Source organism: Anguilla anguilla, chromosome 18, assembly GCF_013347855.1.
Source record: "Anguilla anguilla isolate fAngAng1 chromosome 18, fAngAng1.pri, whole genome shotgun sequence".
Taxonomy (NCBI): Eukaryota; Metazoa; Chordata; class Actinopteri; order Anguilliformes; family Anguillidae; genus Anguilla; species Anguilla anguilla.
In genome coordinates, this window is record NC_049218.1 from 17,598,054 (window position 1) to 17,609,373 (window position 11,320).

Consider the following 11,320-nt stretch of genomic DNA (forward strand, 5'->3'; position numbering starts at 1 on the left):
TTAACTGGAATGCTATATTCGAAGCCTGACCTACGTTACCAGTTCCAAATCGTTCACCTGAAATAAAGGTCATGTATGGTAATTAATCATTTAGAATAAGGTAAACTATCAATCTGTCAATCACACGGGAAACGGTATTTGCCAACAAAAACGATCGAAATGGATGTAATGAATGCAATTTCCTTCAAATAACTGAAGACCATCAAGCTTTTGAGTTGATTTGGAAAAGCAGTGCTGAAGGATTGCTCTCCTCTTTCTTTGTGATGTCACTACTGGCAGGGCTGTTGTAATTGCCTCGGTGGAGGTGATGGCGTCATTCTGTGCCCTGGTGTAGCCTCCCGTGCTCCAAAGGAGAAGGGAGAAGGATCTGAGGCCGAGGCGATCATGGCTCTCGCGGCCGGGATCGAGCAGCGCCAACCGGGACACCTCATCCAGGAAAATATGGAGGCTGCGGCGGAGGAGCTGCGGGCCGGCTCCAGGATCCCGGTGATCATCGATCAAATAGTTAACGACACGCTAGTGGTGACCCTCAGCTACCGAGAAAGGAGCTACACGGGAATATTGCTCGATTCCAACAAAAAGTGAGTTTCTATTTAAGGCGAGTTTTAGGAGGTATTTATTTTAATAAAATGCACAGGCCTGCACGCATACAAAGGAGCGCGGAGAGAACTCATGACTAGGCCTTAATTACACACTGCGCTTTTCAGATAAAAACTATTTAATATGTATTGCAGTCAGAATCATCTCATTCTCGATAATTTGCATTTTAACACTCGTATACGGGTAATTTAGAATATATTTTATATGCAACTGTTTAAACGACGGCATACATTTGACAAGCTATCTATCTTGGCTATTTAGCAAGCTGGCTAGCTAAATAGCTGGGAAGCTAGCTTGCTAATTATCCATTGCTGCTAGGTAGATTGCTAGCTGGACACATTAAGATGGTGCCATTTTTGGCACAGTCTAAATTAATATAAAAGGAAAACAATTTACAACAGTGTTTTATTGTAGAAAACAATTTACAAATTTGCCCACAGCTGGTCTGCTAGCTAGGTATGGGTGGAACAATTTTTTCATTGTTGTAGCAAGATATTTGAATTCTTTTGTTTTGTCAATAGATTCTGCCAAAGGAAGCATGCACGTGTTATGGTTACTCTCATAACTAAAACTAAATAAAATTAAGGGAGTTTTACATGATTACTGAGCATTTGCAGTGTCTGTCTATGCTTGTGTCCATGTGCCAGTTTGCAGAACACCCTACTTCTCTCAGAAAAAAAAACAAACATTTATCATGACTGGTAAAATGCATCTAGACCAGTCCCGGGAAAGCACCATTTAAATGCTGCTATGGAGCATATCACTGCTCATTAATTGTGAAATGTCAGTAATGTTACAGAGTTACTCCTCTCTGTTCACTGGCTGATGTGTGGGGTCTCTGATGACTGATTGAATACATATTCTGTACTGTGCTGTGTAGTTTGGAAATCAAATGAAAGGTGGATAGGTAGGGTTGTCTTTTTCTCTCTTTTATTAAAAGGGGGGGGATGAGGCATCACACAGTGCAGTCCGACTGGGGCCTTGTAGTCACATGGGCTCCCCTTGTTGAATTGATAGAACCCTATCTCTTAAAACCTTGGTGTATTTATAGAACCCTGCAGCTACATAATCATACCAACCATTTTTTTGTGAATGTGCACAAACATTCCAAGCAGCACATAAAGACCAGTGGTTCCTGTCATATAATTTTTCAGCTGGCTAATGGCTGTTCTACCTTTCACAGACAAAATTTTCTTTGTTAACTTCTCCTGCATTGAGTGTCTGCATTCAAGCCCTGCTGTTTTCTTTTGTCCTTTTTGGAAGTTTTTGCGCTTCTGTTCGGTTTCTGTTGCGTTATCTGTGTGTTTATGATCTTTTTCTTTAAAACTTAGGCCAGCACAGGCCGATGGGCAGCAGTGATGCTATTAATGCAGCGTTTATTTGTCCAGCAGAAATTCTCATTTGTAGAACTTGCACTGGACACCTGGGTAGATTTTTGTTGCTGTAGCGAGGCCTTGGGATATTTTACAAGCACGTTAAAAAACAAAAAAGAAGTAACTAGAAAAAAAGAAAATGCTTCAGGTTTTTTATAAAGAAGAGTGAATCAAGAAAGCGAATAGAGGTATTTTCAGAATCTTGAGCTTTCCCTTGTCATTTAAATTAATCTCCTCATAAAAATCCACTGTGGCTTTGAATAATATGTATTTAAATATACAGCTATGTATGGCATCTGGGTACTCTGGCACTACTAGTGAATTCTGGGATTGTTTTTGTTCAGAAAGATGGAGTGGGACTCCGCACCCTTTAGCTCTTTGTGAAGGTTGACACAACAGACTCGTGTTTCAGAAGTGGCCACAGTCACCTTTGAAAGTTTCCTAATATCAGTTTCACTGCAGCTCGAAGTGTGCCGAGCCTGTAGCTTATAAAGAAAGTGTAGTGTGTGTGTGCGCGTGTGTTTTTAATAGGCCACCGCAAACACAGTGCTGTTCCGGCAGTGCTAGGACAAAAGGAACCCCAGCCCCCACCCCCACCCTCTCCCTATTAAAATGCGCAATATTCAGGTGATGTGTCATGTTGAGAAGCCAGGATGTCTGGCCATATTCAGAGCCTGTATATGTTTTTTATATATATATTTCATTTTATTAAATAATTATTTCTGTAGCATATTTGTTTTTGAAATGTCAAGCTGAATCACATAATTAGCATTTTTGACTCAGCAGCTCCAAAATTGGCAGTTTTGGGGCAGGAAACACAAAGAGGCCCCTTCCTTTTCAGCGCACACTGTACGCATGTTTCACTTCTCTCTTTATTCAAGGGTTACAAGGCTGTTGCAAAAATAGTTTGATAGTGTGAACATTGAGTTAGGTCACCCTTGGCGTCCACCCAACTCAGCCCCCCTCCCCCCCCGTATTACACAGAACCCGGGGCAGCAGCTGAACTCGGTATCAAGCAGCTCTTTCCTGTGTGCTCAGGGCCAGCTGTGGGCTGTAGGCCGTGTGAAGATCGGAATTCAAACAAAGGCAGAGACAATGGGAGCCGGCGGTGTTTACCGTGGGTCTGCACACGGGCGCAAAACCTGCTCAACAAGTGCAGCTCCGGCAAGACTGAGCGCGCCTGCGAGAGGGACTCCCGCTCGCGCGGGTTTCTAGGAACCGACCGGGGCTGGAGTTTGCGTTAAAGTCTGCGTGACCAGCGAAGCTGTTGTACTGTGTGTTTTACCTTAACCGTGGTGTTGGTCAGTGTGAGGGCTGAGAAGTGTTGCCCATAACACAAAGGGTTAATTTGGTAATTAAGGGAACCAAGCTTCTGCCTAATCTCAAGTTCATTTTGTTTCGCCACTTTCTTTAAGAATTAGAATCGTCCGCTTTCTCCCCCGCCAATCAAAATCTTATTTTGACTTGGGTATTGAAAAGTAAGTCTCAGTGAATGATGTAATCTCTGTCCCTGACTCTGTCTGGGTTGTCCACATGTCTGGGCCCTAATCCCCTCTGTTCTTGCTGCAGGACAGGGCTGTTTTGCCTGCCAGATGTGGTGACAAAGCAAGAGGAGTCCCCAGCACTGAGGCCCTGCACTGACGTTCCACCCCTCCAGCCCTGCGCCGAGCCTTCCAGTCAGACAGAGCCCAGACCGAGGGACGAAAATGCCCTTCCAGAGAAGACTCCGGCTTTTGCCCCTGCCCCTGCCCCTGCCCCCACCCCCACCCCCACACCCGCACCTTCACCTGCACCCATACCCGCACCTGTACCCACCCCAGTGCCTGCTGGGCAAGCTCCTTACCCCCCGTATTTTGAAGGAGCCCCCTTCCCCCAGCCCCTGTGGGTACGGCACAGCTACGGCCAGTGGGTGCCGCAGCCCCCTCCCCGGCCAATCAAGCGCAAGAAGAGGCGGAGCCGGGAGCCCGGCCGCATGACCATGAGCACCATCAGGCTCCGCCCCCGGCAGGTACTGTGCGAGAAGTGCAAGAACACCCTGAACAGCGACGAGGACAGCAAGGACGGGCCAGGCGGGCCCAAGGCCGCCAAGAAGGAGGACGGCGACGGCAAGGAGGGCAAGAGGCGGGACGAGCCCGGGGTGTACGACGCCAAGAGGTGCAAAAGGGACAAGTTCCCGGGGGAGGTGGTCCCCCACAGCCCCGTCATCAAGATCTCCTACAGCACACCGCAGGGCAAGGGGGAGGTGATGAAGATCCCCTCCCGGGTGCACGGCTCTGTCAAACCCTTCTGCCCCAAACAGCAGGCCCAGGACGCGCTGGGGGAGGCCCCGCAGGAGGAGCCGACGCCCGCCCCGGACGCTCCCGCGCTCTGCCCCGCCGTCTCCATCCCCAAACTCAAGCTGCCGAGGCCGCCGCAGCCCGCCCAGGACATCCCGTCCCCGAAAATCCGACTGAAGCCGCGGGGGGCCGGGGAGGACAGCCTGTCGGTGTACGAGGCGGAGCTGGTGGGCGGGGCCAGGAGGCGGAGCCCGCGGGGGCCGGGCCCGCAGCTGCCGGGCCACTCGGAGGACTCGGCGGAGAAGAGCTCCCTGGAGCAGTCGTCCGGGAGCTCCGGGGAGGAGGGCGATCGCCACGGCGACCTCACCCTCCTCATCAACTTCCGCAAGCGCAAGGCGGACTCGTCCAGCCTGTCGGTGTGCAGCAGCGACAGCCTGGACGAGTCCAAGTCCTTCAGCTCGGACGGCACCTCGCCCGAGCTCTGCGACCTGGCGCCCGGCGACGACCTGTCCGTGTCCTCCTCCTCCTCTTCCTCGCGGGACGCGGGCAAGACGGTGCCGCCCCTGACCGTGCGCCTGCACACGCGCAGCATGACCAAGTGCGTGACGGAGGAGGGCCACGCGGTCGCCGTGGGCGACGTGGTGTGGGGGAAGATCCACGGCTTCCCGTGGTGGCCGGCGCGGGTCCTCAGCCTGGCCTGCCGGAAGGGCGAGCCGCGGGGGGCCGAGGCCTGGCCCGAGGCCACCGTGTCCTGGTTCGGCTCGCCCACCACCTCCCAGCTCTCCGCCTCCAAACTCTCGCCCTTCCGGGACTTTTTCCGCTCGCGCTTCAACCGCAAGAAGAAAGGGATGTACCGCCGGGCCATCGTGGAGGCCGCCAAGGCGGTGGGGCACATGAGCCCCGAGATCACCACGCTCCTCTCTCACTGCGAGACGTAGGTGAGTCTTTACCCGGCTCCTCTCCCGCCTCGTTTTTATCTCCCCTCACTGTGACTCACGGCTGAGTCTTTTACATATTTGACTGTGAGCGGTAGGTGAGCGAATGAGTCTTTGTCATATCTGACTTTGAGACAAAGGTGAGTAAGTTGGCCTTAACCTTATCTGACTTTGAGACAAAGGTGAATAAGTTGGCCTTAACCTTATCTGACTGAGAGGCAGTGAGCGTTTACCCCCCTCTGAGAGTGACGCCTCACCTCCGCGTTAACGGCTGCCCTTAACGCCTGCGGCCCTAACGCGCCGTTCAGGGTGATTGAGCGGCTAATTGGATTTAGCATTGCTGCTAACGTGTGCCCTGTCTGACGCTGCGAGACCGTGAGCCAATGCAAATGTGCCGCAGATTAAGTGTGCCCCACCCTGGTTTGCATCGGGCCCCCCCCCCCCCCCCCGGGCCATGCCTTTGCATTCAGGCTGTTTAGCTTGGCTCCGTTTGCTGCCGCGTCCTGCGGATTCACGGGTTAGCATTTGCTTTATCCTTTTCTCACCTGCGCTTCTCTGTGGAGTATTTTACTGTTGAAGCACCTGTGTTTTCATAAGGTTTGTGTGCTGTTAGTTTATCCATCCGTTGCTATTCGTTGTTTCAGGTTTCCGGTTTATCCCGGAGGGAGGGAGAAATTAAAATCTTGTAGCATAACAGGTAGCTGACTCACAGATAAGCGTCTGCACACGCACCCCAGAGAAGCTGTGTTTATTAAGCTCAGAGCTTGTGCGCGTGCACGCTAGGCCATCGTTAGCCTGAAGGTCAGCCGTCAGATGCTCCTGCTCCACGGAGAGCGGGCGTGTCCTGTGATGAGCGTGCGTGCGGAGAACGCCCCAGGAAAGGTCACGTCAGTGAGTCCGGCCCTGCGGGACGCGGGCTGCGTTGTTTCAGCACTGACGCGTGAACGCCGGGGCGATGGGCTCTGAGGCGTACGCGTGGTCCCGCCCACTGTGCTATCCCACGATGCACTTTTGGGAATTACGCTGCGGTTCCATGGTGAATTTGAACATCTAATTGTAGGACATGTTGTACATGCTCCCAAAAAATGGCAAGCTCTTAAACGCGCGAATGTGGAGCGTTGGTAAATATGTGGAAATGGGCGTACGCTGCTATATATACGCTCTGTTATGAGGTCATAGGGCGGTCAGCGCTATTTCTGTCTCCTCTGAGAGCAGGAGCTATGCGGTTGCCTTCCCGGGCAAAATGGCGACTGACCACGCGAGTTCCCCCTGAAGCCCGCCGCCGTGCCGTTTTGCGGTGTTAGCGTTAGCCCCGCGTGCTGGGACAGAGTCCTCCGTCTGCAAGCTGCGCTCTCACGCTCCTGAAGCGGATGTGCAGCCCCGGGCAGGCCCTCAGGCCTGGGCTGAACGGGTGCCTGAGCGGGTGCCTGAACCGGCCCTCCCACATGCAGTTTAAGACTGGAGCCCCGGTCCTGCCGTTGCGTCAGGCGTGTGTGATGGCGGTTATGCAGTCGCAGCCCCTGCCCCCCCCCCCCCCCCCCCCGCGCGCACGTGCAGCCTTGCGGTCTGATGCAAATGGCAGCTCACTGCTGGCTGCCGCATGGCACGAGGGCTTTTTTCCTACGCGTTTGGAGGGGACGGGTTTGTACTGTTGTTTGTGCCAGCGTTGTTGCAGCACGCCTGTTTTCCGTCTGGGCCTGTCGGAGGAAGAAGACGACGACTCCCGCGTTTCCTCATTAATCCTTTGTTTTTATTTTTCCTTTCCTTCCTTCCTTTTCTCCCTCCCTCCCTCCCTCCCTTCCTCCTCCCCCCCGAAGAGACAGAAGTTGTGAGTACACAGTCATCTTCCACAGCGATCCCCGAACACACGTACCTCCCCGGGGAGAGAGAGAGAGAGAGAGCACCTGTCGTTGCCATGGTGACACCGAGGAAGAGGATTTGGCGCCTCAGCCCCCTCCCACCCCACCACTGATGCAGGGAGAACCGGGGGGTGGGGGCCCACAGGTGGAGCAGCGACCCGCTTAGGGAGGGCTCCCCAAAAGCGATCCCTCCTGGAACGACTCTGAACAATTCCTGTTTTTTTTTTTCCTCTCCATTTCCTATATTTTAATAGAGTGAATAGCGACACTACAACGGCCGAATGTATTTATTACCTACAACACTTTAGTGGATCTTTTTACAATCTAAGACCTTCTCACTGCTGCTGTTTTCCCGGTCGATCCTCTGCCCCTTGTATTTGTGACTGCCGGCCTCCACCAATGAGCGACTGTCCCTCGTGGCCATGTGACTGTTTGCCTCCACCAATGAGCGAACTGAGCCGTCGTACCCAGGAAGTCAGGTTCGATCCTTGTGCCATCCTCCTTTTAAAGCATATAAATGCATATATTATATATAGATATCTATATATTACTAATGAGAAGTCTTATGATACGGTTTTCACTCTTCAGATATGAACACGATGTGAAGCGGCTGTCGTTTTCTCAGATGACGCTGTAGGTCTTATAATATGCAGTATTTCTCTATCAGACTTGCTGCTCTGTCAGACAGCTGTGTCTCTGTGCTGGTTTCCCCCCCCCCCTGAGGAACGCAGAAGTATTACTACCCTCCCCCACCCTCTGACTTTCCCCCAGCCTGTTAGGAACACGTCCTCGGCCGGTGAGAGGTGGACCCAGCCCCATCCCGCTTCACTTTACTTATTTAATGTTTCATGAAAAGAAAGCACTTTATCTCTACCGTAGTGGCCTGCTGCAAACCAACTATGAGTTTCTGTGTCACGAACACTAACTGGAGTTACAGTACTGACGCGCAGACGACAACGTTAGATGGAATGCAGTTGATTTTTTTTTTAATTTCGTTTTTGTTTTTTTGTTTTTTGGAAGCAAACTTGTTTGGAAGCTGGAAGGAAAAAAAACACACTTTTCGAGGGCAATTGTCTACACTGTATCCGTAAACTTACCTGAACTGTACTGTGCATTTTTTTTCCACCGAATTCCACTGGAGAAATCAAAATGTTCTGTCCTATGCATCCCATCCTGATTAAAGCTTTAAATGACTTGTTGTCAGAATACTGTGAACTCTGGTACTGGTGTGTTCTGGGCAGGGCTGGGGAGGGGAGGGGAGGGGAGGGGGGAGGGGGCAGAGGTCAGAGGTCAGAATAGGAGTGGTGCCCAAAGATTTGACTGTGAGAAGTATTGACCTTTCACGACTCCAGAGGAGCGGTTCCCAGCCCTGGTTATGAGGACCTGCAGTTTGTGTGCGCATTTATATGCTTTGCAGTCATGCAGTTTGGCTGGCCTATTGGAAGATTCTGTCTGAGGTGTTTCTGAGCTGGTTTAGTTTTCAGGTAAAGATGTCTTCGCTGTTTGTTTATGTTCGTCAACCGCCTCCCATACTCTGCTCTATCTGGCCTTGGAAGCGCTCAATTGAACCGCTAATTAATATTTGTCAATTGAGCCGACTTTGAATGTGGAGTTCCAGGTAGTTTAACAGAACGCAAATGAACTGAATTTAAGTCGTTAGAGATGCTTTGACTTGAATGTTTGCATCAGGGCACTGGTCCACCATTGTAGCCCTTTCCCAAGGTCCTGGGAGCGGAGAGTAGTGGTGGTGTGGAGCCCTGATTAGAAGGCTAACGGCTCTGTGAAGCCTCAGTGCCTAATGAAAGGCTCTGTTTGGGAGGGCACACATTCAGAGGCTGGGAAAGCTTGCTCTGGAGGAGAAAGGGCTACAGCTGGAGAGGTCTGAACAGGAAGTGGAGGGGGGTGAATTTGAAGTGGGTATTTGAAGAGTGCTAAACTGCATGGGCCTCCACCGTCCTGCTTCCCCTCCTCCTCCTAACCGTTTCTGCCCAGCAGTGTAACACCATTGGGTCTCCCGCGCTGGTGGTCTCACACACTAGGTCCCTCACTAGCTCCCCCTGCTGGTTGTGCAGAGGGCTTTGCAGACTTCAGGTGATTTGCTTGTGTTAGCAACATTGCAGCCTGCCGTGGTTTGCACTGATGAAATCAGTAGGCTTTTTTTTATTTACTGTACATACAATAAAACATACAAGCAATACTCCCAACCTAGTCTGAGCCATTTCCTTTCTTTGACCTAACTGCTGTCTGAATGGTTTTTGCCTACTGTGGATCATCCTCACAGGCTCAGATCTGTTTTAGTGGTTGTTTTTGTTGCCGTTGCTTCTCAAATGCTTACTTTCTCTGAGTCTGAAAGTGAACCTTGTCATGTGCAATCTGGTATGCTCAACCCAAACCCAAGATTTCAAGCCTTCCTATATTGACATTCAATCAATGGAGGCAAACACCTTGAAAATGCGGTACGCTTGGAGTTTGTGAGGTGGGCTGTGTTGGGGTGTGGATGTTCTCTCTGTGCTTTGGTTGGTGGTCCGCTGCAGTGAAATGTCTTTATCCCATATTCAAACCCCTAACTGAAATGCTTCCCCTTCTCTCGCCTCCCTGACCCTTCCCTCTTCTCCTCCTCTCTGTCTCGTCTCCTTCAAGGGACTCATGGCTGCCCACGGCAACCTGATTAAAGTGGAATTACCCGGAATTACCGGGGAAAGTCCTTCGATTACAGCGTCCGTCCCCGGTGGCTGTGTGCGCTTCACTTGGGCCGGTGTTCAGCGCGCTCAGTAAGCCGCGGTGTTTATGAGCCGCGGTCCTCCACCTCTCCGCCTCTAACACGCGGCTCCACCGCCGCGGCCTGACGGAGCCCGTCCCTGAAGCCCTTTGGCCCTGTCGCGTGACTGAGCTGGCCTTCTAGCTTCGCCGGCTCAGCGCACGCTGCACAAGGCCTGCAAAGGCTGTTGGCAGCAGTATCATGGAGTCTGAGAAGGATTAGTGTTTTTTTTGAACGCACCTATGTAAGAAGATCAGCGTAGTGACTCCTCCCTGAAGAACGTTTAGGGGTGGTGATCGAGCGCGTTGTTTGCTCTAATACACGGCGCCGGAATGTTCCGCTGTTCTTTTTTGGCAGGCGTGGTTTATAGGCGTTGATGGTTTGGTGTATCAGTATCTTTATTTGAACAGGATTGCAGGCGTTGGGTGGGGGCATGGACTATGTCCAGGGAATGTTAGGCATATTTGATTGGCCCGGTGATCAGTGCAGACATTTGTTAATTTTTCTGGCCCTAGACAGGTCTTGTACAGGTTATGGTATCTGAGTGCTTGCTTCTTCCTGACTGATGCATGTGTGCAGCACTGTGAGGGGGTTTTCCTGGGCTGCAAGAGCTGGTTTCCAGTGTTTGAGTGCCAGCCAGACTTTGGAGTTTGTGGGCAATAAGGCTGTGTTCCTCAACCTCGGTCCTGGGGCCCTCCCTGTGTATGCTGGGTTTCATGCCAACCACAGTTGCAATCACAGAATTAAAAAATTTAAAGCTGGTCATTTTTGTTCATTATGTGCTTTTCATGTTTAGAGGGATTATTTACACTCTTAAGCCACATTATGTCGGAAATAGCTTTGCATGTCATGAAGAGTAAAGTCTCATTCACATTGTGGCATGTTGCAAATAAAAGAAGTAAAAAATGTTTAACTGCTCAAATTAAAGACTTGAATCAGCAGGCTTCTAATTGGTGATAATGTGGACCTGAATTCTGTTAATAAGTTTAAGGAGAAATATATTGGAGAACTTAAACATGTGTTCAGAAACCTATTTGGGAGCCTATTCATTCACCTCAGTTTTTAATTTGATCAGTTTAAAAAATGTGTATTTAGGCACTTGGAACTTAGGTAATTGTTTGCGATGTAGGATAATAAGTGCAATGAGAACGTGGGACTTTATTCTTCATGGTATGCTTAGCTATGTCTGACAAAAATGTGGCTTAAGAGAGTAATTCCTCTAATCATGAAAAACATGTCATTAAAAAAAATTATCATGTTAACATTCTGAGATTACAATTGTGATTACACCAAAACCAGCATAGACAGGGGTGCCTCAGGACCGAGTTTGAGAACCACTGCGGTGAGGTAACGAGTGCATGCGGCAGTACACCTTGGGCTGGGCGTTGCCCTGTAATGTCCCAGTTTGGATCTCTTATATTCTCCTTGTGTAATCGCCCTCCTTGCCTGGGTTATGAATGAATGACTGCATTTGTAGTTGAGTCATCTGGGATTAATGCGTTTTAATTTGGGTTGAGTC

At 50.5% G+C, this 11,320-nt stretch overlaps 1 protein-coding gene across 1 annotated transcript; it reads left to right on the forward strand.

The window, feature by feature from the left end:
• Window positions 1-213: 213 nt before the first annotated feature.
• pwwp2b (PWWP domain containing 2B) lies at window positions 214-9,247 on the forward strand. Its single transcript, XM_035400875.1, has 3 exons — window positions 214-581; window positions 3,543-5,187; window positions 7,002-9,247. Exons 1-2 carry the CDS (start codon window positions 385-387, stop codon window positions 5,185-5,187), a joined length of 1,842 nt encoding a protein of 613 aa, XP_035256766.1. The 5' UTR covers window positions 214-384; the 3' UTR covers window positions 7,002-9,247.
• Window positions 9,248-11,320: the final 2,073 nt, after the last annotated feature.